Genomic DNA, 26,262 nt, shown 5'->3' with positions numbered 1-26,262 from the left:
AATTTGAAGAATTTTTTAAACAATTCTGAAGTTCTTTTCAAAATTTGTGGTCTATATTTTTTGTGAATTTCTTTTGAGATAATTAATATTGGATATCTAATATTTTTTTCTGTAGTACTAAAAGAACAGCTTAAATAATTCTTTTTTCACTTAGTGCACAAGTATTACAGCTGGGTGTGGTGACATCTTGAGTTCAAATCCCACTTTTCGTGTATATGTAGAATGATTATCTATTTCCCCCTTCTTTTGAAGAACGTTTCTCAGTCGACCCGTGACGACCCCCCTGCAAGCGCCGGAAGAGCCAACTAATGCTTACAATGCCGTATAGGAGCTCCCGACATTTCATTTCACTTCTTGCCGAACCAAACACACTCTAAGAGCATCTACAACTGGACCCATCAAACCCCCCTTAAACCTTCACACAGGCTGATCGGTCATAAAAAATTGTCCCAACCACACCTTTCAAACGGGCGTCAAACGCCGGGGCTGACCGGCACCCCTCATATCCAGCTCAAATATGGGGCGGATATGGGGGAGCCCGGGCGCGCCCGCCTAGCCCGCGCTGGCCCGTATCGACCCCACATATATTTGTCCCTATCCGCTCGTCGGACCAAACCCTAGCCACTTCACTTCACTTCCCTCACTCTCATCCGCCACCCAAGCTCACCTTCGTCGATCTTCGGCCTTCTTCGGCATGGGGGGCAGCAGATCTAAGTCCTTCATCTACAAATCCGTTGACCATGAGCTCATCCCATGCGGCCCCGAGGAGGAGATGGTCGTCTGGGTTGCGCTCCGCCGCTCCCGGGAGGAGGCCGCCCGAGGACAACACTCAGACTCGCAACACCGGGAATTCATTATGTTGGTACAACTGGCGCTTGGATCCGACGTCGCTGCCTCATCGGAGGTGGTACGGTCCGTCTGTACGGTGTGGCGGAAGCGCAACCCCTCCGTTGGCCCGTGGCAAGTGCAAGGACGATATCATGGCGCGACGTGCCCCCTGTGCGAGACAGCAGACGTAGGAGGCAGCGGAGGCCCTCACGGCGATGGACGTTGGAGAGGCAGAGTCACACTCTCCGGCGCCCCGTTAAGTGCACGGGTGCGACAGCACGCAACCGCGTCGTGGTGGACTGAACAGACCCAAACGAAAATAAACTAGATGAAGTACTAAACAACAATGGTTAACACCAACATATATCAGGCCTTCGTCATACAAACCTGGGTATCAAGGAATGTATGGCAAACTTCCTAGATGTGAGAATCTCGATCATTGGAAGGACTTCCAATAGTGTCGCTCATGCTTTGGCGGCTCTAGGATAGAAAGGTGGAAAATTCAGGATGCTAGGAAAAGTGTCCGAGCAACCAATGACGGAGTCAGGATTTGAATATGCCCGCTGGTAGAGGAGGAGGAGGGAGGGGGGGGGAGTAGGCCCCTACTCGCAGCTGCACCAACTAGCAAAGCATATGGCTGTTTTTCTCAACAAAAAAAACACGACTAGAGCATGACAGCGAACCGAAACTTCTTCAACTATGTCTCAACATTTATAATAAAAAACAATGTTTCAGCATCCCAACGCATGCCCCTGCTCTGCCATCGGAGCCCCAACTGTTGGTCTTCTTCTTCTTTTTGTGAGGGTAAGCGAGTTTTATTGCAAGTTCATAGAGTTGTAGTCGAGAGGCTACAAATTCTCAATACTGCACACGGCGGTGTCATGCTTAGATCGGCTATACTTGGTCAACCGACCGACAACTCTATTTTGGATACAACTATTTTTTTGAGGAAAAAACTCCCTACTATCAAGAATATCCTTATTCTTCAGAACTAAGCGACCATACGTTGAACGAGACAATCCATTGGTAGACAAACTTGAAAGAGCTTCAAAAGAATCCAACAGAAGAACCATTGGTAGGTTTGAGTGCTGAATCGCCAATGCCATGCCCTGCGTGATTGCATGCAGCTCCGCTTCCAATGGGCCATTGCAATGGAAAATGAACCGGTATGCCGCAAAAATAATCACTCCTTCACTATCCATGAGAACCACGGCAGCCATCGCAGAGCCATCAGTCTCACGGAAGGAATCATCGACCGAGAGAGACACCCTGTGAGGAGGCGGGGCAGGCCAGGGGAGCGGAGAGTTCGTCATCGTCTGAACAGGAACATCAATGGCAGCGACAGACATCTTCCCTTTCAGAATTTCGTCATGCGAGTACCGCCTGGCAAGCCCGATGGATTTATAATAACTGTCCAGAAACTCAACCATAGCAGGAACGGGTGGGGTGCCCTTCCCGTGGAGCTTATCATTACGCAGGTGCCAAATCCGCCATATTAACATGATCAACATATCATGAACCTCATTGAAAGACGAATTCAGAAAGTGCATGAACCACTCCTTTCCATTATCAATCAGAAGATTATCACCTGGGAGAGGCCACCTCCTTCGCATATTGACCCAAAGGATGCGAGCCTACAAGCATGAGACGAAAGCATGGAAGGAGCTCCCCTCCTCTACACCGCATAAAGGGCATGTTGATCGTGTAGACGGATGCATGTACCTCCTGCATTGTTGTGTAGGTAGTGTCCCGATCAGCATCTTCCAAGCAGTGATCTTCATCTTCTGAGGAACAACCGACTTCCATACACAATTCCATAGCATGCGACAACCATCCGAATTGGAGCTTGATGCACCCGCTGGGTAGGTCAAGTTATGATTTTGTGTGGCCAACCAATATGCACATTTCACCATAAAACGTACCACCCTCCTCCGGAAACCAAGACAGAAAGTCATTCCGTTGTTGAGGTGAAGTTCTGATCCTCGAGATGTGGTCCACATCCATCGACCATAAGAAACGTCTCAAACGGTCAACTCTCCATGCGTCATTGTCGTCGAGGAAGTCAGACACATGGTTGAGCCCACAATTGCCCTTCAGGCAGCTGTTGGTCTTCTACATCGAGGAAGGACGATAAGTCAATATTACGAGTTTTTTTAGATCCAAATATGCATTTCAGCTAATATGAAACCGGCGAGCTACTACTCTTCGATCATGGTTCCAAAAAAATGTTTTGTTTTGATTTCCTTGTGTTACTTGACAGTGACACGGACCACGCGAGCGCAAGAGCAAGACCATGAAAAACCAACGGCACCGACCGACCGACCGAACCCACCGAGCGACCGGATCCAGCCCAAGTAAACCCTCGCCCAGGAGCGGGCAAGCTGACCTGACCTGACCTGACCTGGAGACACGTCAATTTTTTTTGAAGGAAACTCGGTGACACCGGCGGCTCGCCCCGGTTTCCCCATTCCGGTGGGCGCCGGCCGGAATCCCCCGCCCCAGCGCAGACCCGGGAGACCTCCCCTCCGTCGCGTCCACTATAAGCAACGCACCGACGCCCCCCGACAACGAGCCATGACCCCGCCGTCGCCCCCATCATGCCGCCGCTCCTCCTGCTCCTCCTCGCCGCCCTCGCCCCGGTCCTCTCCCACGCCGCCGCCGGAGGTTCCTACGACCCGGCGCGCGTCGCCCAGATCTCCTGGCGTCCAAGGTCAGCTCAGCCCCCCCCTGCCTCCTCCCCTCTTGACCCGCCCTTTCCCTCGGAGCGCGGCGCCACCTGTTTGTCGATTTGCGTCTTGACAGTGCCAGGTTCGTTTGCTTGTTTGTGCGTGCGTGCGCGCGCGCAGGGCGTTCCTCTACAGCGGCTTCCTCTCGCACGCCGAGTGCGACCACCTCGTCGAGCTGGTGAGTTGCCGCTCTCCTGACGGCGGGTTCTTAGTGCTTAGTGGTGGTGGTGACTACGCCGAGGGTCGTTGCATCTTGAGTTGTCATCTTTGTGCTTTTGTTGTGGGGTTTAGGCCAAGGGGAGGCTGGAGAAGTCGATGGTGGCGGACAACGACTCCGGGAAGAGTGTCATGAGCGAGGTGCGCACAAGCTCCGGCACCTTCTTGTCCAAGCGCGAGGTATGTGTAATTGGAAGAAGCGCCATTGTTCTCTCCTTCAGATTCAGTTGTTTACATGCCTTCGGGATCGTATTAGTTCGTTTCAGATAAGTTGTGTTGTTAAGTCTACCTGCCTTGCGGATTGGTCATACAACATGTACGTAGAAAATTTCGCTAAATCAGGCTTATGGTACTGCCCAAGGAGGTAACTCTATGGATAGTTATGGATTCTTGAGATGAAATGAGAGTGAATATTAGCTGTGCTGGAAGGCAACAAAACCTGTGAATTAGTACAAGCCCTCCTCTTGAAAATACGTGAGCAAATAAAGTAGCTAATGGTTCTTCCTATTTGTGAAAATCAATCTCGACGAGTTAATCATTTTGGCAGTTGCACATTCAAGATGAAGTGACCCTTGTAAAATATTTTTCTGCTGTTCCTTCTAGCATATGCAACAAACAAGTAGAAACATTTCAACATCACTAATTTGTTTCATTTTCTTTGAACAATTCAAGGATGAAATTATCTCTGGAATTGAAAAGCGTGTAGCTGTTTGGACATTTCTCCCTGAAGGTACCATGCGCGACCTTATTTTCCTTTCAGCCGTTTCAGAGATAGAAGGCATTCTGTATCTGACTAGCCGTTTCTGGATCAGAAAATGCTGAGTCAATGCAGGTTCTGCATTATGAAGTTGGACAGAAGTATGACGCCCACTTCGATTATTTTAGTGACAAAAAGAACGTGAAGCGTGGTGGTCATCGAGTTGCTACTGTTCTTATGTACCTGACTGATGTGAAGAAGGGTGGAGAGACTGTGTTCCCAGTTGCTGAGGTATGCCATTGTTTCTGAGATTTACTTGGTCTTTTCTGTGACAGAAAAGTTATAGTCATCTGATGTATTCTTTCAGGGAAGAGATTTACAGCACAAGGATGAAACGTGGTCCGAGTGCGCAAGACATGGCCTGGCAGGTAGCCTTCAGCCTCTTGCATGTCAAGAGGAATGCTATTCCATTTTATAGGCAATGGCTGTTTACTGCAGTAGTGGCAACCACGGTTTTACAGAACCCTTATCCTATAACAAGGGTTTACTTCTCTCTTGCAGTGAAGCCAAGAAAAGGCGACGCGCTCCTGTTCTTCAGTCTCCACGTTAACGCGACGACAGATCCGAGCAGTCTTCATGCGAGCTGCCCAGTAGTCGAGGGCGAGAAGTGGTCTGCCACAAAATGGATCCACGTCCGGTCATTCGACAATCCTCCAGATGTTATGACGGACGCACCGTGTTCTGATGCCAATGAGCAATGCCCTAGATGGGCTGCTCTTGGGGAGTGTTACAAGAACGCAAAATACATGGTGGGCACGAAGGACACACTCGGGTCGTGCCGCAAAAGTTGCGGGGTCTGCGATGCTTGAACCACCCCACCAATCTTAACTGAATTTGCATGGTTACTGAGACGTAGATTACCAAACCAAGTAGGTTCTTAGTAGCATGGCATGAGATGATTACTCTTCTTGTCATGTAGTTTGACCTCAGATTATCTTGATATATAAAGCAGAAAAGAAATTGACCTTGTTTCAGAAGAATTTGGATATAACCTGACTGTATCAATTATTTCTCGAACAATGCCCTAGACAAATATCTTTCAGTTCAGACTGATGTCTTCAGAGACGATAGCCCAGAACAAAATTTTACTGATCTGTAACCTACCAAATCCACCCTATGCCATTAAGATAAACTGTGAAGTGTTGGCACATAGATGGTATACCTGAAGGAGCCACCAGCCACAAAACTGAATGCCCACACACATCTGTATGTGTATTCCCATTCCTCTGTTTTTCAAACAGGAATATTATTTTCGATCTGCTGCAAACCTCCTTGAATGGTTTTGAAGATTATTTGCGACGCCTCCTTGATTGGTTTTGAAGATTATTTGCGACGCGATTTTGTAGTTAAAGGTATTACACTCGGCAAATGTTCAGGAGGTGAAGTGGATTTTGTTTTCTGTTTTTGAGGAGAAACCATGACTTGCTTGCTGAATGTCTCTTGTCACCTGGAAATGCCATGTACAGTAACTTACTTGAAATAAAAAAGCAGCAGTAGAACACATAATAACATGTAAAGTAGAGGTGCAAAGTACATACATGGCAGCTCTGTCCGCTGCCCCTGGGATCAGATTCAGAAGCGAGAGTACAAACCATGGGCGTATGCCGGGACCCGGAGGCAGAGGATAAACAGGACGCATCTCTGTCCTCACTTTGGTCTGCATCTGTTGCACTGCACAAGACAGCCCCACCAACCTTCACTGAATTTGCGTAGTCACTGAGATGTAAATTATAAAACTGAGTAGGTTCTTATTTCCCTCCGTTCTTAAATATAAGTCTTTTAAAAAATTCACTAGTGAACTAGATACGGAACAAAATGAGTGAATCTACACTCCAAAGTATGACTATATACATCCGTGTGTACTTTTCTAGTGGAACTTCTAAAAAGACTTATATTTAGGAACAGAGGGAGTAGTAGCAATGACGTTAGGACATCTTCAATGCCGTGCACCAAAAGGACACCTCAAATGCGCGTGTCTGCAGACAGCGCGGCAAACCCTCTGGATATAGGTAAGTAAGGGGAATATGTTGATGCATTTAGATAAAATCCTCAAATGGCCGCCCGATTCTGTTTTGGAAGTTGGATATGATTACCATGCACTCAAATTCCAGACCCTCGCGATCTTTGTCACCATCACCTTCCACAATCATGTCGTGCATAATCACACAAACTGTCATCACCTTCCACAACATCTCTTGATCCTCTATTTTTGCAGGTTCTCGAACAACTTCAAACGGGCTTGGAGCAATACAAATGCCCGCTCGACATCTTTTCTAGCTCCTTGTATTTGGGCAAAGTAAGATATTTTCTCATCCCTTTGGTTTAGAGATGGTCTTGAAGAAGGTAGCCCGTGAAGTATAAATACCATCGCAAAGATAATACCCCATGTTGTAGTCATGCCCATAGATGGTATAGTTGCACACAAGAGTTTGTCTCGCAGACAACCTTGAAACAGCGAAGACAGCCGCAACACATTGATGTCGTTGTGTGATCCGGGCATCCCAAATAAAGATAGTGAAACCCAGAGGCCTTGTGATGCAACAACTTCAAAAATGATGGTGCACTTCTAGCTTGCAATGGCCCTGATATTGCCCATGTAGAGCATATGGGCGATTCTTTCATTTCTAGTACATGTTGGTCCAAACACCTTGACCACCGTAGTAGCAAACCCGACCATGGCTTCGAGACATCCGAAGGTACTCATCACATGAATCTGCGGTCGTGCCATGGGCAAATATCCTCAATGCAACTATGCACTTCTAGTTACGAGAGAATCCAATGTTTCCAACAACATATTTCTTCAAGATTAAGTAGTCATCATAGGCCCGTACACCATTTTAGAGGCGATGGAACATAATTTGGCTCATCCTAAATCGATGGCAGAAAAAGGACTTGAATAGCATATGAGGGACAAAGCATATGCCCTCGTGCCCTATTCCCATTCATCACTCGATGTCCCCTAATTGATCCCTTAAAATTGAGAACATTCTCCTCCACACGTTGGGCATCTTCAATAACCACATGCATCATCGCCGTTTCATCCTCATGTGACAAGGGAATACTCCGTGGCTGAATCCATCATGTTTGTTGGCTGAATACATCCTCATAAATTTGGCTACGACATCTGGATGAGTACTTGTCAGACGTGGTGTCCTCCATGGCCAGCAATGTGTAGGCACGGAGGGTACCTCGACGGCAACCAAACTAGGGACGGAAGAGATGCGTAGTAAAGTTAGGGCTAGCATCCGGGTGGAGCGGCTGAGTGGGTGGGTACAATGATGGTGTCGATCTCTGACTGCATGCATATAAAGTAAGAGTGAAGGGACGGAGTGAGCGAGGCGCGGGGTGTGGTTTTTGTAGGGGCTATGGGCGTCGGATGCTTACTTGGCAGTTGTACGGATGTCTAGAAACCTCCCACATCTTTGCTTCTGGTTTATGGAATATTGGACATGCAGACAGGTTGGTGGACGTTTGATGCACGATGTAGGATGGCACAAAGTATCCGGACCACACTGCCTGGACGTTTAGCGGCATTTTGATGCATGACATTGGAGATACCCTTAAATGTTTGCTCTTCTTGTCATGTAGTTTGACCTTAGAGCATCTTAGTAAAAGACAAAATAGTTTTCGTTTTGGAAGAATTTGGGTTGGCATCAAGTATTTCTCCAACAATGACCTACACAAATTGCTTCTAGCTCTGATGTCGATAGCCTAGATCAAAATGATCCCGATCTATCCTAGAAAAGCCACTCTAGAAAGTTTGATACTCCATGTTCCATGTCTCAGGATATTCCTCCATTGTTGAATCTATCAACAAACTATAAACTATGAAGTGTTAACACATAAATGGTACCTAAGTAGCCGCCAACTGCAAAACTGAGTGGCCTCTCTCTCCCTCTCTCTCCCCTCCCTCCGTTACTCCCTCTCTCTCTATATCTCTCTATCTCTCTAAAACATGCCTATCATTTCAATCTGTCAGTGGTGAACCCGTCATTATTTATTTGCATCGGTTAGGATAGTTGAGTACGCATGAATGTCTTGTAGTTTATTTGCGACGCGGTTTTGTATCAAGGTCTTACAATCTCCAAATATTCTCCCTCCAAATAGGCTTTCACCCCGTTCCATACATAAATCATCAAATACAATCATACAAGTAGTTTTGGTTGAGTTATGAAAAATAACAGTCTATTGGGGTCACAACACAAATAAGCCCAACTACAAGGATAATAAAAAGCGAAAAAATAGCCACTGAGTGGCTGAAAGATCAACTCGTTGTGGCGGTGCAAAGCGAAGAGCTGCCACAGTCAGTGCGTCCAACATACTAGCCAACCAGTCTCGACTCCACTACATAGAAAGCGGGTACCAATGATGCAAAAAGTACAAGAATTTAAATATATAGTTAGTGTTCCATCACAAGAATATCTGCTTGATCAACAACTTATTATGTGTCGTCCATAAGGTAAGTCATCCCCACAAACACCAACTAGAAGAGGTGCCTCCTACTCCCGGTCTGGTTGGCCACGTATATCTCAAGAAATACAACCAAGTCTAGGGCCTCTGAATCAGGCCCATGAGCCCCACAGACATAGCAACAAGGAAAACAGGTCACGAGGCAAGCGAAAAAGATGTGGCCCTCAATCTCCGGAACATCACATAGAGGACATAGTCCATTACCAGCCTCGTTCTGCTTGATGAGCTCCATTCCAGATGGAAGGCGATCCCGCAAAAGTTGTCGCACAAATATTTCGATATTTAGAGGGCATCCGGTTTACACATAGGCGTGGTCCAAGAGAAAGATGGTCGTCGGCACAAGACGTGATAAACTGAGAAAACCGTAAAAAGACCACGAGGGGTTTGGGTTCCAGAAATGGCGTCCGGGTAGTCCATCTACAATAGTGGCACGACCACTCGAAGGCTGGCACAAGCAATGGATTCCTCATACCCAAATGTAAATCAAAATGAAAGAAGAAGACCAGAAGACTGTCTAGACCGGGGGCCGAGATCGCCTTCATATCGATGATCGGCCTACTAACCTCCTCGAATGGGAGGTTGAGATCCGTATTTTTCACCTCAGAGGCTCAGAGACCTTGGACGTTAATGGCCAGAAAATCACTTCTAAAGAAACCCCATAAATGGGTTCCGCTGTAAAGAGCTCTTTGTTTTTTTAGAAAAGGAGGCGACGCACCTGCATCTGCATCGAGAGATGCATGTAGCCTTTTATTAAGATCAAAGCCAAGTCTCAATAGAGTATAAAAAAGTCTAACAAAGGTACAAAGAAAGATACCTTCTGCAAGAACCCAATTTGATCGTCTCTAAAACCAACTTCCTCCGTCATTTCTATATTAAAGTAGCGACTCAAAAGTGATTCAATTTAGGACAGTAAAACTGAACCTAAAGCGAGCCCTCTCAGCGTTTTGCTTTTTTAGCCGTCCATTTTGACGATCGGGTCGTTTCTAGCCGTCGGATGTTATGTATACTGCCACCTCCAGCACACTTTTTCATCGTGGGACCGACTGTCCTAATGGGCCGCTGCTCCGGTGGCAGAAACCGTGTTATCTGGTGAAATGGGCCTATTTTCTCAGCCCATCCAGGGTCCAAAGCGGTCTATTGCTGGTTGAAATTGTTCGTTTAGGGGGATCTTGTGGAGGCGTCGATTCGATATCAGGCGATGGGTTCGTAAATGAAATAAATGAGATTCGATATCAGGAGTGAGAGACCAGAGGTTGCGTTGCCTTCGTTCTCGGCCGGCCGGCCGGCTGCCACCTCATCTTCGTGTAGCCACTGTCCTCTTCTTTACCCTTAAGATTTCAACACAGAGGGGATCCAATCTCAGATTGGTTGAGGCTCTACACCACTAAGGACCGAACCGGATTTTTTCCTTCATGTCACGCCATCGTTGGATCCAACCTCCCTTGTGTACCAGGGCTCCGGTAATGGTGAGCTCCTCCTGGATCCACAACCCAAAATTTGGCATTTTATTTTGCATCCACGATACGAGTTGCAATGACCTCCTCGTAGCGGCTCAGAGGGGGGGTGACATGGACACGATGAAAAGGATGTGTCCATCCTCAATATTTTCTTGTCCGAGAGACCGGTGGCCGGTGGCATAGTTACCAACATGGTGTTCCAACACCGTCCACGGTGAGATTTCGGATTTTTTCATGGATTCACTTTTGAGATTAAATCCAAATTTCACTCAAGGGGATCTAGCGGCACATGCCCAGAGAAGCGACCGGTCTACGTCGATCCAGCCCCGATGAAAGGTGGATCGAGCCAAGGTGAGGCTCGCACTTGTCGACCGGAGGCGCGGGATCCGGATTCAGTCGATGCGCTCGAGGGCTCGTGGTGAAACGACTCCTCCGTCTTCGCCCAGTCGCCTTCCATCTCCAACCTTCTCAGCTCGTTCCCGTGTCTTCAGGTAGGTGAGATCCTCGTTTCCCTTCTACTATCCTACATTTTCTAATCTTGCTGTTATACGTTGGCTAGACGTACATGTTGCTCTCCTGGCCTTCCCTTGATTTCTTCAGCCAAGTGAGCTCTTGTTGTGCCTGCCGTACGGTGTCCGTACAAAACGCGAGCCAGTGCCAAAACGTCCCATTAGGGCCTAGCAGTTTTTTGAACTTTGGCATTTCATAACCTGCTGCACCCTTCTGTGTTCAGAGTACTAACACAACTCCTACTGGAAACATGACAGATGGTGAACCCCAATTTCAGAAGAACTACGAAAGAAAGCGTTGAGCATAAAAATGTGATCTACTATAGTAGTAATGTTATTTTCTTATAGTGGGTGATATGCTTTCCCCCCTTATGAACCTACTGTAGTTGTAATTTCAGGCCCCCTTATGAACCTACTATATTTGTAATTTCAGGCCCCCCTTAGGAACCTACTGTATTTGTAATTTCAGGCCCCCCTTATGAACCTACTGTAGTTGTAATTTCAAGAGAATGTATGTATAAGTTATATCATAATATACTTTTTATATTGCAATCTTCAGTTTAGTTCTCACGTGTGTATTTTCTGCAGTTTTAGTGAAAGCTTGATGATGTGGCATCTTCAAGTGCCGTTGATTGCTATGCATCCGTTAAATCAACTAAAATTTCTATTGATTTTGTAGCTAATGTCGTGGCAACTCTTTGCATTGATTTCATATAATTAAGGTGCAGATCCATTTACCTTCTACAATCATTATTATGTTTTAGCATCATGATTCGGTTTATAAGATGTTAGAAAAATCTTGATAGGTGGTTGGGTTAGAGGCCTTGGAACATCCCGACTGCAGCGGTTGGAAATCTGGAATAACCCAACAAATAATCAAATTTGAGTATGTGAAATGAAGCAGAAGTTAAGTGTTCCACTCATAACAGAAATGTTCATTTATGCTTATGTAAAGATATTTTTATTATTCTACCAAATTCCAGCGAAGGGCATCCCATTTATGGTTTTTATTATATCGGTTACTTGATTTCCTAACTAACTGAAATCCTTGTTAGCATTCTTCTTCATGAGTGTGATGCACTCCACACAAGAAATGTGTACCTGCACCAGGCCCGCCTAATTCTTCCTTGTTGTGGAACATGGCGGCCCTTTGGGTGGAGAGACGAGTGAACATTTCATTAATGCACAATGTATACAATCTATAGTGACAATTCATGTCTCATGTCTCATGTTTATTTTTTGTGTGGCTTATTATGTGTCTTGCAACATGGATTGGTTTTATTGACTGAATACATTGATGTGTATGTTGTCAGTCCAAGCAATTTGTGTATATGAACCTTACTTTTTTTGTTGAAGTATATATATGAGAGTTTCATTGATTATTGACTAATATAAAGTTATGTTTGTACAAGTATAATATATTTCATGTGCCCATAAATATTTACAAAAATTCCTATCATTTATCATATTAATAGACGGGCGCAGCAACGCGCGCCATCAATGATCTAGTTTTACATTAAAATAGTGTACAATTGACACATCGATCATCCCATCTCCCTCTCATCGACAGCCAGCACACCCGGTCGTCCCGCCCGTAGCCGCCGCCGCCCACTTCCGGTGCCCAGGCCAACCATCCCTGCCCACATACCTCCAGCCGCAGTACGTCACCTTCTAATGTAGCTGCCACCGCCGCCTCCTCCCACCGATGACGCAACACCCGGACGTCACTTGCACCTCCCTGCAACCCCCCTGCCTGCACTACCCAAGCGCGACGACCTCGTTCGCTGGACGCCACCATGCTCTCCGGATGCTTCTCTACCATCCTCACCAGACATGAGAGGTGCAAGGCTCTTCACCAGCCAACTTCTTCGACGATGCCGACAGGTTGTTTGACGGTTTGACCGCAAGGTACAAATGGACTCTACTGTCAATTTTTTTTCTATAATTTCTTTTGTGACTCGGATGATTCTCCATCCGACAATGACTAGCTTGTGGCCGCTGTGTTGGTCGTCCATAACCATGTTAACGGGCAGCGACCGTGTTCATGGGCTCGATCGCGGGGCACACTCCGACGTTGAGTCGTAATCGAGAGAGCGGACATTTGTTACTCTGGAAAGACTACTTCAAAAACCCGAAATCACTCTTTCCCTTTTCCCGCGCCGGTTTTGTATGGAAAAACATGTGTTCAACTGTATCCCGGAGGGGATGGTGGCATACGATAAGTATTTTGAGTGCAAGAAGGACGCCCTCGAAAAGATTGGCTTCTCCTCTTATCGAAAATGCATTACACCTATTCGGGTGCTTGCATAAAGAGTTCTTGGGGATCTCATTGTTGAGTATGTCCGAATTAGCGAGTCCACGTGCCTAGACTCCATGTATAAGTGTTGCAAGGTTGTGATAGCAGTGTTTGGCCCGTAGTACTTGAGAGATACAAATGTTGCACATACAACCCGGTTCTTGGCGATGAATGCCAACATGGGCTTCCCGGGAATGCTTGGTAGCATCGATTGTATGCATTGGGCGTGGAAGAACTGTCGTTCTGCTTGACAGGGACAGTATAGGGGCCATGTCAAAGCTTGCACTGTCATACATGAGGTCGTGGCCCCACAAGATCTTTGGGTTTGGCACTCTGTCTTCGGCTTGGCCGGATCTCACAACGATATCAATGTACTTCAATGCTCTCAAGTGTTTGCAAGGCTTTTAGAAGTCAACTGCCAGGAGGTCAGGTATCTATCCTCAGTGGACTACTATTGTGAAGACAATCCCCAACCCTGCAGAAGGGAAGAGAAAGAGAATTACCCAAAAGCAAGAGAATGCTAGGAAGGATGTGGAGCGTGTGTTTGGTGTTCTTCAATCTCGATGGGGCATCGTTTGGTATCCTGCTAGAACCTGGAGCACCAAGAAGTTATGGAAATTGATGACTGCTTGCATAATATGATCACAAAGGATGAGCGGCCAGAACGTTTATGGGACCAGGATTTCGGTTTTAGGATGACAATGTTGTGCCTGAGCATGAAGGGACGACAACGTTGGCACAATTTACCGAATTTTGTCATCAAATGTGTGATTGGGAAAGTCACATTCAGTTGCAAGATGATTTAGTTGAGTATATGTGGGCTCACATTGGCAACCAATAAATGTACCGGCCGCCTTTTTTTAAAATGTATTCGACATAATTTAATCTTTATTTGGATTTTAAACTACGGGATATTTTATTTTCTTGTGGAACATGGATTTGTATTTTGTTTGAATTATGTGAACTATGACCACTGTTTTTCATATGTTTGCAAAAATAGTTAGGACGAAAATGCGTCGCGTGTTGGGGGGCACGGTCGACTCAAACGCAGAAGGGGGTGGACGAGCCGACCCAAATGGATAAAACGCATGGATTGGAATTCCTATTATCACCTGAAATTGACACTTAACTTGGAAAAAACTAGAGGTGCAAGTACCTGGGCTTGCAGCTCTGTGCGCTGCCCCTGGGATGAGAAGCAAGAGTACAAACCATTGGTGTATGCCGGGACCCGGAGGGGGTAGAGGGAGACGCACCCATATGCCTGATAAAACAGGACACATCTCAGTCCCCACTTTGGTCTGCAACTGTTGCACTGCGCAAAGCAGCCCCAGCCAAGCATCCATATATCCATTGCAGCACATGATGCAGTACTACACCTCACCTCCAGCTTCAGGACACACACACACAGAGCATGACTGACTGACTGGTCAAGATTCAAGACGAAGCAAACACAGGTCTTAGTCCCACAGAAACTGCGTGCTCTCACCACCACAGCCCTTGCTTTGGAGCCCGCTTTAGCTGTTCAAAGCCACTAAGCTACAAGAAAAGAAGTTAAAGAGAGGAATCAGAAGGGTGGTGGGGAGGGAGGAGGAAAAAGCATTGCTTGCTGCTTTGGTTGGCATGTGTTCCTCTGCTTTCTCTTTGCTACTTACCACTTTAATTTTCACTTGCTTCTTTTTTTTTGTTCCCATTGTGGGAAATTGCTTCTTGATCTTCGGTGCCATGTTGAATGCAAATGTGTTTATCCAAGAAACCTCAAATAATTTTGAGATTTTGGAGGGAAAAAAGTGGACATGTACAATAGGCAAAGATATAGATGGGGAACTGGCAAAAGCCTCTCTACTCTAGTGAGCTTGGGTTACTTTATTAGGTGAGAACCTGCAGATTGTGCATTGGTCCCTCACTCCCTCTGTGCTGACCTGTTGGTTCTGAAACTGCCACAGTGACAAGGGAAAAAAGAATGAGGACCAAGCAATGTGCCAATAGTGGTAGGAGTACTAACATGAATAAAGTCACTTCTCTGCCAAAAGAAAAAAAGAAAGAGGAAAGGGGCTCTTGCCCCCCCATTGCCAAGAATCTTTGGAGCTCGTTTCTCGTGAGAGGGAAGCTTGGTCACTTTACAAAACTGGAACCCCCCCACCACCACCACAACACAGCCTCTGTTTTCGCAAAAAAAGCTAAAGTTTTCATGCTTAAAACCTTCTTAAATACCAGTGCTTAGAAGAAGATAGTCCAATGCCAGGCCACCTCCCCCATCCTAGTTACACCATCCAGACCCACCATAATATTGTACTAGTAGCTCTTGTTTGTTGTTCCTTCTTGAGATGCAATGCAATGCAATGCACCATCTCCCTGCCCCGCCATAACCGTCGGAAGCTTCTGCGCCGTGGATGTGCGCCGTGCCGCCACGGGACGCTACGCTCGCCCCGGCGATCTTCCGGACTTGCCTGCGCCCCTGAAGAAAAAATTCAGCAGATTAGAGGGTGATGAAGGTGTTGGAGCAGCAGCATTGCTGGTCTGTGTTTCAGGTGACCCTACACTGAACCGTTAGGATCTGTTGTGTTGATAGTTAATCATGGGGTATGGTGTGCTTTGTTTGACTGCTTTCATCCAAATAATTAATCATTCCAAGTCTGGTATGTGCATCATTTGCTACTGAGTATGATAATAATTTGTTCAACAGAAAAGAAGAATACACACTAATCAACTTGCTATAGCTGAAGGAATAGCATATCATCATAGGGAAATGTGTCCCGGTGACAACAACAAAAATATCATATGTTTTTTTTTGAACAATATCATTGGGGAATGTGGGTGAGGCAGGAGGGAAAAGAGCTGTGCCTTCTTTGTTTACATTCTCATCTCTTTGTTCTTATCACCCCTTTATGGTCAAACAAAATTATCCATTAAAACATGTTGAGTGCCTGATTGCTTGTTTCTCTTTTTTTACCCAGCATAAGAAAATTCAGGAAAACAGAGGATATGGAATGCTAGAGTGAACTAGTGTAGCCTATCAGATGTCATACTAAACACTAGACCTATTTCACGGCACATTAAACATGTCATCATAAACCAAGAACTTGTTCTTGGTAAAGAACCATCACAGGCAGTAAGAGTACTTTATTTCAAAATTGGTCAAAATCTTTAGTATACCGTCTGTCACCCCACTGCACAAAAAAGCATGCCTCAAACCAACTAACTGGATACCATCTTGAGATTTCAGAGCAAATGGCCATAAAATGGGAACTCCTCTTCTGACTTGCCAAATCATGCGCAAGATTTACAGGGTCACATACATGATTCATGGCCATAACATGGAAACTTGTCTTTTGATTTGCCAAATCATGTGCGAATTTTACAGGGCCACATGACTCTGAAACTAATATTCGAACTGAAGTTGCATGAAGAGAAAGAGGTGGGAAGGAAAGAACAGAAAGGAACCAGGTCCAAAAATTCAGAGCCAATCTTGCAACGCAACGAACAGAGAAAAGTGAGGTCAAGTACCTGTTGTGGATGGGATCAGGGCCATTGGGCACCCTCCTCGCGCTGTCCTGGAAAGGATCATCGGCCCTGAAATCCTCCAGAGTTCTCCCGGTCTCTCCTCCGGCGCCTGCCACTGCCAGCAGCATCCTCCGCCCTCCGATCGCCGGCGCGGACGGCCTCTCCGCCGCCACGACCGCCAACGACACCAAAACAAGAACACCGAACAAGACGGCCGCCGCCGATGCCCACCCCCCGGACGCGGCCGGCCCTCTCATAGCACCACCAACCAGGCACGCGCTCCTCGCCTCCTCCCTCTCCTCTGTTTCTTCTTTCTCCGGCGGGGGTGTGGGCTACGACGACGCTGGCTGGCTGGCTGGCTGCTGCGGCGTGGCGGCATATTATAATGCGGGGGGGAAGGGGGGAGGGTGGAGGGGAAGTAGAAGCAGCAGCAGCAGCGGCAGGGGCTTGTGTCAGTCGCTGTTGCGGGCGGTAGTATTCCGGCTTCTTGTTTTCTTCTGCGCCTCTTTTGCTTTACCCTGATTCTGCCGTGCTTTTCAAGGACCCGAGCCATGGTGGCGAGGGGCACCAACCAAAGCAAGCGACCCACCCATCGCCATGCCCGCTTTTCTTTTGCCATCGCCATCGCCATCGCCATGGCCATGGCCAGCGGCCCTGCTTTCCCACCCCCGCTTCTCTGAGTTGGTGCTGTTTCCTTTTTCTTTCCAACAATCTCTTGTTTCTTCCTGCGAGCAAAAAAAGACGGCGAGCGAGTGAGAGAGGGAGTGAGGAAGAAAGTAAAGCTCTAGGAGCCATTGCTGTCCCAAACTCTGGATCCTGATCCCTAAGGCTGTACTTGGCCTCCGTCTTTATTTTCCCCCTCTTTTCCTTTCTTTGAACTCGGGCTACGTAGACGGAGATTCCCTCTCGGGAGGTGGTAAAAATTTTCATGCTGTTGTGTGTGTGTGGGTGGCGAAAGAGACGGGAAAGAATTCCATCTTTGGGGTAACTCTAGGGGAGAGGGGGGCACGGTAAAAGTGAGGTGGCGAGGCCCGAAAGCAAGCTCCAAAGTGAACAGCGCCCCTGAAGAAATAAGCGCCGCTTTCAGGCCTTGTGTCACCATCCTTTTTTGTTTTCGGGGCCCCGCCCCGGATTGGATTACAATGCACAGCGGCGTTGCGTTGATCGAATGGACTCCATCCATTTCGAATCTGCTGGTTTGCTTCATGCGAAAACTCAGCTCGCTGGTTTCAGAACATTTTTTGCAACGACTGTTCTTCATTCAGGAGCTAACAATGAAGTCTTCTTTCAGTTTTCGTTTTTTCTCAACTCGACTCTAGGTGGTATGGTGGCAAGATTCTTCAATAATGCTAGACCTATAAAAACTTACAAAGATTTACTTAACCTTTCAAACTAATTCTTCTCTCCTCCTAATTTTCAATAGTCTCCCAATTATTAATCATAATCTTACACATCAGCTTGTACGTAAAATCTTTAATTAAGTCTTTGTAGGTGTAGCATTACTTCAAGATTCTTTGGCGGTGCAAGATTGAGCAAAGAGCCTCTATATGAAGGAAAGGGCCAAACTAGTTGGTTATTTCTGAACAAGGCCGACATAGTTTCTTCTGTCCTGAAATCCACTGTGAAGCAGGACAAGAACAGCGCAAACTAAAGTGGAAACACCTAGTTGGCTGCCACGGATAGCATGCCACTTTAATAATGGGATTCCACAGCAGTAAAACGCTAATCACGGGGTCACCATCTGCGCTGAGAAAGGCGAGATCGCCAGTCACCGGCACGGCTATATAGGTGGCACCACCCCCCTGAACACAACTCCAGATCTGAAAGTACCACCTCAATTTTCATGAACAATATAAATTCGGAGTATATGTACACGTCGAGTAGGAATTGGTGATGGAGCCCAACATAGATCCTAAACAGTATTTTTTCGAAAAGAAGGATAATTCCGCACCTCTACATTTAGCGATGCACGCAATCATTTTATTATATACTTTCTCTGTTTTAAAATAACTGTCTCAATTTTATACTAGCTCTAATACAAAGTTATATTAAGTTTAAAACGTTTATTTTGAGATGGAGAGAGTAATATAAATACAAGGATCAGTCTAAAAACAATCTTTCTTGTAATCTACATCGCCATACCTACAAGCTTGATGATTCACCTTGACCGCACCAACACACACTATCTAATCCGGTGACCTCACGAAGCCATCCGTGACGATTTGATAGCATCAACCAGTTTAGAACATCTACATCCTGATCCCTCAAACCCGTCTCAAACGCTTGGGCAGGTCACTCGTCAGTCATCAGTCATAAAAATCGACCCAGTGGGACCCCTCAAATTGGCTTCAAACGACCGGCCTCACCGCACTACGGGAAACAACTAGTTTGACGTCAGTTAGCCTCTTTGCCCTCAGATTTTCATCGGGGCAGACGACAAAGAGCATTTTTATCGTCAGCTGCTGACAGCAAAGAATGTCTCACGACAAAAATATACTTTGTCGTCTGTTTTTTTCATTACAAACGGCAAAGACGTACTTTGTCATCTGCATTTTATATTACAGACGGCAAAGAAAACACAGACGACGAATTCTTTGTCTCTACCTTTTTTTATTACACACGGCAAAGTATGCTCTTTGCTGTCTGTAATACAAATGATAGACGGCAAAGAAGAAACACATCACATCATGCTACTTCTCCGAGATCTCTCTCTTCCACACCTGATCTCTCTCTCTCTCTCCCATGTTCTCTCCTCCACCCGTCCCCACCATTTCCTCTCTCTCTCCCTTATCCCCTCTCTCTCTCCCCCTTATCCCCTCATCTCTCTTTCTCTCTCTCTCTCTCATACACATACTTTTGCGGCCACCCCGCATTGCCTCGCTCACCGGCCACCCCGTCGCACCCACCTCGCTCACCGCCACCCCGCCCCTCCCCGCCTCGCTCGCCGTCGGCTACCCCGCCTCGCTTGCCGCTGCCGGCCACCTCGCCTCGCTTCGCTCGCTGGCAACCTCGCCCCACCTTGCTCACCGTCGACACTCCGCCTCGCCAGTCACCCCGCCCCACCTCATTCACATTGCTGGGCCCTCACCTCCGCCGGGCTACCACGCCACCTGCCTCCACCTCGCCCGGGCCTCCACCTCGCCGACCCTTCACCACGTCCGAGCCTCCACCTCGTCGGCTCCTCACCTCGCTTGCGTCCTGCCATCGGTCAACTCCAACGACAGTGAGGAGGTGCATGCTCGCCACCACCAGCCGATGTTGCAAGCCGCTCGTCGCCACCGGCCGCCCCCTTCGCTCGCGCACTGGGAGCCGCACAGAGCAGCACCGGACGAGCAGGACCATTGCAACTCGCACCCCACCGTATGAGGAACGTCGAGCGGCTCGAAGGCTCGCACAGCCCCCGATGCGTACATATTGTTGTAGCAGAGTGTAACTCGATGCATACATATTGTTGTAGCACAGTGTTCTAATTTGATATGTGGAAATTGTTGATGTTCAGGTGTTGTTGATGTTCAGGTGTTGTTGATGTTCAGGTGTTTCAGATCCATACATGTTGTAAATTGGTTCAGGTGTTATATGGAGAATGGTTGTAGCTGAAATTCAGGTGTTATATGGAGAATGGTTGTAGCAGAAATTTGCTATACTCCTTCACGTTCCTTTTTCGATGTTCAAGTGTCGTGCGTATTTTTGTAAAACTAAAAAGAAAATCTTTGTCGTCTGTAAGATGTGCGACTGACGGCAAAGAAGTTAACTCTGTTATCAATGTCAGAGCCGTGAACTACTTTTCTTTGCCGTTTGTTGAACTTTAACTGATGGCAAACTAGTTACACTGACGGCAAAATCTTTGTGGTCTACCCGATGCAAAGTTGACGCCAAAGAACCTCTTTCCCCATTCATAGGATGCCGTCATGCTTTGCGGTTTGCTGGTAGATGGCAAAATCTTTGCCGTCTGCTGGTAGACAGCAAAAACTTTGTCGTGTGTATACACGCCTTTGCCATCTGTTATTGCCTGATGGCAAACTTACTAATTCCCATAGTGTCGGCAACCCTCATATCCAGCCCAAATATGGAGCAGATATGGGGGAGCCCGGGCATGCGTGCCTAGCCGACACTGGCCCTCATCGACTCCACATATATTCGTTCCCATCCACTCGTGGGACCAAACCCTAGCCACTTCACTCACTCCCCTCCCCTCCAGTGCCATCCGCCACCCAAACTCACCTATGACGATCTCCGGCCTTCTCCGACATGACGGGTAGTGGACCGAGTCCTTCGCCTCCATATTCATCGACCACAAGCTCATCCATCCCAGCCCTGAGGAAGAAATGGTTGTCCGGCTTACGCTCCGCCAGTCCTGGGAGGTGGCCGCCCTTCGGCAGCGAGAGGACTCGCAGCATTGAGAATCCATTACGTCGGCTCAGTCGGTGCCTGGATCCGGCGTCGTTGCCTCATCGGAAGTAGTGCGGTTCGTCGGGCGTCCGAACACTACGGTGGACACGTAACCCCTTCATTGGTGCGCCGAGGATGCACCTTGGGCGTCCTCGGACGCTAATATGGCGTGGTGTGGCCATCATGTGAGGAAGCGGATGTGGGAGGAGGCAGAGGCCCTAGCGGTGGTGGACATTGGAGAGGCGGAATCTCACTCTTCGACGCCCGTATAATACACATGTGTGTGCGCCGCTGATATACAGATAAGTATTTCCATCAGGTATGAAACCAAGGTTTATCGAACCAATATGAATATCAATCTTCAACCGTCTTCACCGGCTGCACACAAAAGAGCAAACAACTTGCACCCAACACGGACAAGAGAGTTGTCAGTCCCCTTGATCACGTTATTTGCATGCAAATGAGGTGTGTAGATAATTGTACAGAATTATAAATTGCAAAACAAAATAAAAGACAAACATAACAACGAGGAAATTATAAGTTTTCTGAATATACTAGATGACACCCCACGCGTTGCTGCGGGAATTGTAGCAATAACTTTTCATTGGCCTTGATAGACACACACAGTAGGCATAGCAAAGAAGGAACGCCGGAAGAATACATCACTACGAAAATAACAGAGAAGGGGGGCAGCACAAAGCTGAAACTTGACATGGGTCATAGAGAAGATTTCTTTTACTTAGGACGAGTACGCCAGATATTTATGCAACATTTGAAAATTGAAATCGATCGATCAGAGCGGCAAAGCACACCTGCAATACATGAATCTAGCCAAGGAGTAAAGCATGACCACCCGTGTGCTTCTGTTTGAACACCCGAACTTCAAAGGGATTGATAAAAAATAGATGGACCTTTAGCTAGCTCTTATAACTGAAAGGCAACCGTGTTGTAGACAAAAAGATAGAAACAAAATTATTAGTGGCATCGAAGCAGTCTCTATAAGGCATTGTAAATGTAATCTGCACGGGTTAGGTTGTGTGGTTGATCAAGAAAAGGGTTTTTCTCTGAAATATAATATGTTTTGAATATTTCAACATGGACTACAATGGACTGAAATGAATAAAACAATAAGAAGATAGAAAAAATGTCATAATTTCTTATAATTCAGAATGGAAGCTGTAACAAATTAGAAGATAGAAAACTCCTACTCCAACATTAATTTCTTGTGTACCAACACACACATGTTCATATCCCTCTTATTTGCAACCCATGCCTGATATGTCATGCAAGCAAATTAGTGGTAGTAACGACAAAACAGACCACATAGTCTAATGTACCGAGAAGACTTTCCACTGCATGAACTCGAATATATATACAGATAACATGAGTAATCTAATGTCATGTGACTAATTTTCAGTTGTGGCATTTTACATGCCTCAATTTACTTGAAGTGCCTCCAATCTATGACGTTAATGATCAGTCATGTCCTGACATTCGTTCTGTTGTTGGTAAGTCTGAGTGGTGTTTGTCTTGATTTATTTTTCTTGCACCTGCTTCATTTCTTGGTGTCTACATGAGAATCTGTCTTTTATGTCATTGCCATCAACTTGAGTGGATTCAGAGATCGGATTGTGGCATCAGAAGATAATTATAACAAAATCAGCATATTGAATATAGACATTTCATAAAGAATCAACATGTACACGATGGCATGCATTAGAGGGGAATCTATGGTGACCTTATTTGGTGAGCCGTCGGCGGTCTGCGCCGGCAAGGGATCAAGATTAGTTCCATCCAGCACACGGGTACCACCCAGCGATGAGCATAGATGACACGAGCGAGCAAATCTTCCCCGTTGAGCGAAAACCTACTAAATCAGAAAAGGAAAGAAACTCATCGAGAATTCGAGATTGTGTAGAATGGGGAGGGGATTCAGAACGGAGTAGCGGCACTACCTACCATGCTCCCGGCTCCCAACTATGGTGGATGTGACATGGACAACACAACTGAGGAGGGTTATGGCTTAGTGACGGGGATTCAGGTCAAAGCAGGGGCACTGCCTCCCGGCTACGCTAGAGTCGGCGGGGACAACGCAGGTGCACATCTTTAAGGGCAGAGAAGTTATGTGATTGTTCCATCAGTTACCGGTGTTTGGAGGAGACGAAGAGGAAAGGAATTCATCAATGTGATGCGTGGGAGAGGAGAAATCCACAGATATTGGAGGAGGAGAAAGGTGTAACAGCACCCGCGTGCCTAGGCACCCTCTATGAACAGTAAAATAAAAAAAAAAGTTCAAAAAAATCTGAAACTTTGCAACATATGAGATGGTCAAACTTTGTAGGTTCTTACAAGTTTTCATGCCAAAATATCATGTAGAGAAAGGTGTACGAACAAGTTTCAGAATTCAGTGCTAAAAGAGCTCAAATTTGAAGTACTAAAAAGTTTTTCCTCCATAGAGCTCCTCAAATGTTTTTTTGGCACGAAAACTTGCAAGCACCTAGAAAGTTTGATCATTTTTGATCTTGCAAAGTTTTAGATTTTTTTGAATTTTTTTCTATTTGTTTTGATGTTACTGTTCATAGAGGGTGCCTAGGCACCCGATGCTGAAAATCCACTCTCTTGGAGGAGTCCAAGATGAATCAAAATAATGGAGGAGATGAATAGACAGTGGTGATTGGGATAGGAAGGCAAGACAACACTGTCGTGGTAAGGTAATTAATGAGATTTTCTTTGCGTCGCTGGCAGAACAAAAATGAAAATTAATTTGGAAAAGGTATGATGACGAAGCTTGGCTGCATGATGTGGACCAATCAGAAGCTTGCTGATGTGTATAGCATGATGTGTAGAGAAATAGGTTAGCGGGGTGCCCCTATTTAGATATAGAAGATAAGTGAATAGGTCCGGGGGCCATAGTGTTCTCTAGTGGCATCTCTCATGAAAGCAACATATGATGGGTAAACAAATTATTGTTGGGTAATTGACAGAACAACAGATAGTTATGCGATTTTCACGACAATGATCATGTGTATATTGTCGGAATTATGCCCTAGAGGCAATAATAAATATAGTTATTATTATAATTCCTGTATCAAGATAATCGTTTATTATCCATGCTATAATTGTATTGAATGAAGACTCATTTACATGTGTGGATACATAGACAAAACACTGTCCCTAGCAAGCCTCTAGTTGGCTAGCCAGTTGATCAAAGATAGTCAGTGTCTTCTGATTATGAACAAGGTGTTGTTGCTTGATAACTGGATCACGTCATTAGGAGAATCACGTGATGGACTAGACCCAAACTAATAGACGTAGCATGTTGATCGTGTCATTTTGTTGCTACTGTTTTCTGCGTGTCAAGTATTTGTTCCTATGACCATGAGATCATATAACTCACTAACACCGGAGGAATACTTTGTGTGTATCAAACGTCGCAACGTAACTGGGTGACTATAAAGATGCTCTACAGGTATCTCCGAAGGTGTTCGTTGAGTTAGTATGGATCGAGACTGGGATTTGTCACTCCGTGTGACGGAGAGGTATCTCGGGGCCCACTCGGTAATACAACATCACACACAAGCCTTGCAAGCAATGTGACTTAGTGTAAGTTGCGAGATCTTGTATTACGGAACGAGTAAAGAGACTTGCCGGTAAACGAGATTGAAACAGGTATACGGATACTGACGATCGAATCTCGGGCAAGTAACATACCGAAGGACAAAGGGAATGACATACGGGATTATATGAATCCTTGGCACTGAGGTTCAAACGATAAGATCTTCGTAGAATATGTAGGATCTAATATGGGCATCCAGGTCCCGCTATTGGATATTGACCGAGGAGTCTCTCGGGTCATGTCTACATAGTTCTCGAACCCGCAGGGTCTGCACACTTAAGGTTCGACGTTGTTTTATGCGTATTTGAGTTATATGGTTGGTTACCGAATGTTGTTCGGAGTCTCGGATGAGATCGCAGACGTCACGAGGGTTTCCGGAATGGTCCGGAAACGAAGATTGATATATAGGATGACCTCATTTGATTACCGGAAGGTTTTCGGAGTTACCGGGAATGACGAATGGGTTCCGGGAGTTCACGGGGGGGGGGGGGGGGGGCAACCCACCCCGGGGAAGCCCATAGGCATTGGGGGTGGCGCACCTGCCCTTAGTGGGCTGGTGGGACAGCCCAAAAGAGCCCTATGCGCCATAGGAAGAAAAATCAAAGAGAAAAAAAAGAGGAGGTGGGAAAAGGGGGAAGGACTCCTCCTTCCAAACCTAGTTGGACTCGGTTTGGAAGGGGAGGGCTGCCCCCCTTGGCTCGGCGTCCTTGGACCCCAAGGCAAGGCTCCCCTCTTCCCCCTATATATACGGAGGTTTTAGGGCTGATTTGACACAACTTTGCCACGACAGCCCGACCACATATCTTCACGGTTTTACCTCTAGACCGCGTTTCTGCGGAGCTCGGGCGGAGCCCTGCTGAGACGAGATCATCACCAACCTCCGGAGCGCCGTCACGCTGCCGGAGAACTCTTCTATCTCTCCGTCTCTCTTGCTGGATCAAGAAGGCCGAGATCATCGTCGAGCTGTACGTGTGCTGAATGCGGAGGTGCCGTTCGTTCGGCACTAGATCGTGGGACTGATCGCGGGACGGTTCGCGGGGCGGATCGAGGGACGTGAGGACGTTCCACTACATCAACCGCGTTCACTAACGCTTCTGCTGTACGGTCTACAAGGGTACGTAGATCACACATCCCCTCTCGTAGATGGACATCACCATGATAGGTCTTCGTGCGCGTAGGAAAATTTTTGTTTCCCATGCGACGTTCCCCAACATATATAGGCATCACGTTCATAAGCAAATAGACCGACTCTTGCGTGCACCTACTACTATCACTCCACTTTAAGAGCGCTTCTATGCTTGCCTCTCTATGTATTAAGTTCATGAAAAACAGAATAATGCTTGAAGAACGATGACATGATGTAGACAAAATAAACTAAATCGATATAAATAAATTCCATTATTTTATCCTTAGTGGCAACAACACAAAGACACAACTTGTCCCCTTCTATCACTGGGATATAGATAACACACAAGTGTAGGAGATCATTTGTAGCCT

At 46.5% G+C, this 26,262-nt stretch overlaps 2 protein-coding genes across 2 annotated transcripts; one reads left to right on the top strand and one right to left on the bottom strand.

Moving 5' to 3' along the window:
• The first annotated feature begins 3,320 nt into the window (after positions 1-3,320).
• On the top strand, positions 3,321-5,501 carry LOC123452821 (probable prolyl 4-hydroxylase 7). Its single transcript, XM_045129544.1, has 7 exons — positions 3,321-3,538; positions 3,675-3,732; positions 3,846-3,950; positions 4,443-4,500; positions 4,583-4,758; positions 4,835-4,895; positions 5,029-5,501. The coding sequence occupies exons 1-7, from the start codon at positions 3,426-3,428 to the stop codon at positions 5,334-5,336; spliced, it is 879 nt and encodes a 292-aa protein (XP_044985479.1). The 5' UTR covers positions 3,321-3,425; the 3' UTR covers positions 5,337-5,501.
• Positions 5,502-15,588: 10,087 nt separating this feature from the next.
• LOC123452819 (CLAVATA3/ESR (CLE)-related protein 25-like) lies at positions 15,589-17,165 on the bottom strand. Its single transcript, XM_045129542.1, has 2 exons — positions 16,764-17,165; positions 15,589-15,714 (listed from the first exon to the last, which is right to left on the bottom strand). Exons 1-2 carry the CDS (start codon positions 17,015-17,017, stop codon positions 15,675-15,677), a joined length of 294 nt encoding a protein of 97 aa, XP_044985477.1. The 5' UTR covers positions 17,018-17,165; the 3' UTR covers positions 15,589-15,674.
• Positions 17,166-26,262: the final 9,097 nt, after the last annotated feature.

This window comes from Hordeum vulgare, chromosome 5H, assembly GCF_904849725.1.
Source record: "Hordeum vulgare subsp. vulgare chromosome 5H, MorexV3_pseudomolecules_assembly, whole genome shotgun sequence".
In the NCBI taxonomy this organism is placed as follows: Eukaryota; Viridiplantae; Streptophyta; class Magnoliopsida; order Poales; family Poaceae; genus Hordeum; species Hordeum vulgare.
Note: the sequence above shows the minus strand (reverse complement) of the source record. Positions and strands in the feature narration are given on the sequence as shown.

Bases quoted from the DNA above. Each gene is read 5' to 3' on its own strand.
- LOC123452819 (XM_045129542.1), bottom strand. From the start codon at position 17,017: ATGAGAGGGCCGGCCGCGTCCGGGGGGTGGGCATCGGCGGCGGCCGTC. The intron at 15,715-16,763 runs GTACTTGACCTC...TTTTTTCTTCAG, and splicing joins CCTGATCCCATCCACAACAG to GGGCGCAGGCAAGTCCGGAA.
- LOC123452821 (XM_045129544.1), top strand. From the start codon at position 3,426: ATGCCGCCGCTCCTCCTGCTCCTCCTCGCCGCCCTCGCCCCGGTCCTC. The intron at 3,733-3,845 runs GTGAGTTGCCGC...TGTGGGGTTTAG, and splicing joins GCGACCACCTCGTCGAGCTG to GCCAAGGGGAGGCTGGAGAA. The intron at 4,896-5,028 runs GTAGCCTTCAGC...TCTCTCTTGCAG, and splicing joins CGCAAGACATGGCCTGGCAG to TGAAGCCAAGAAAAGGCGAC.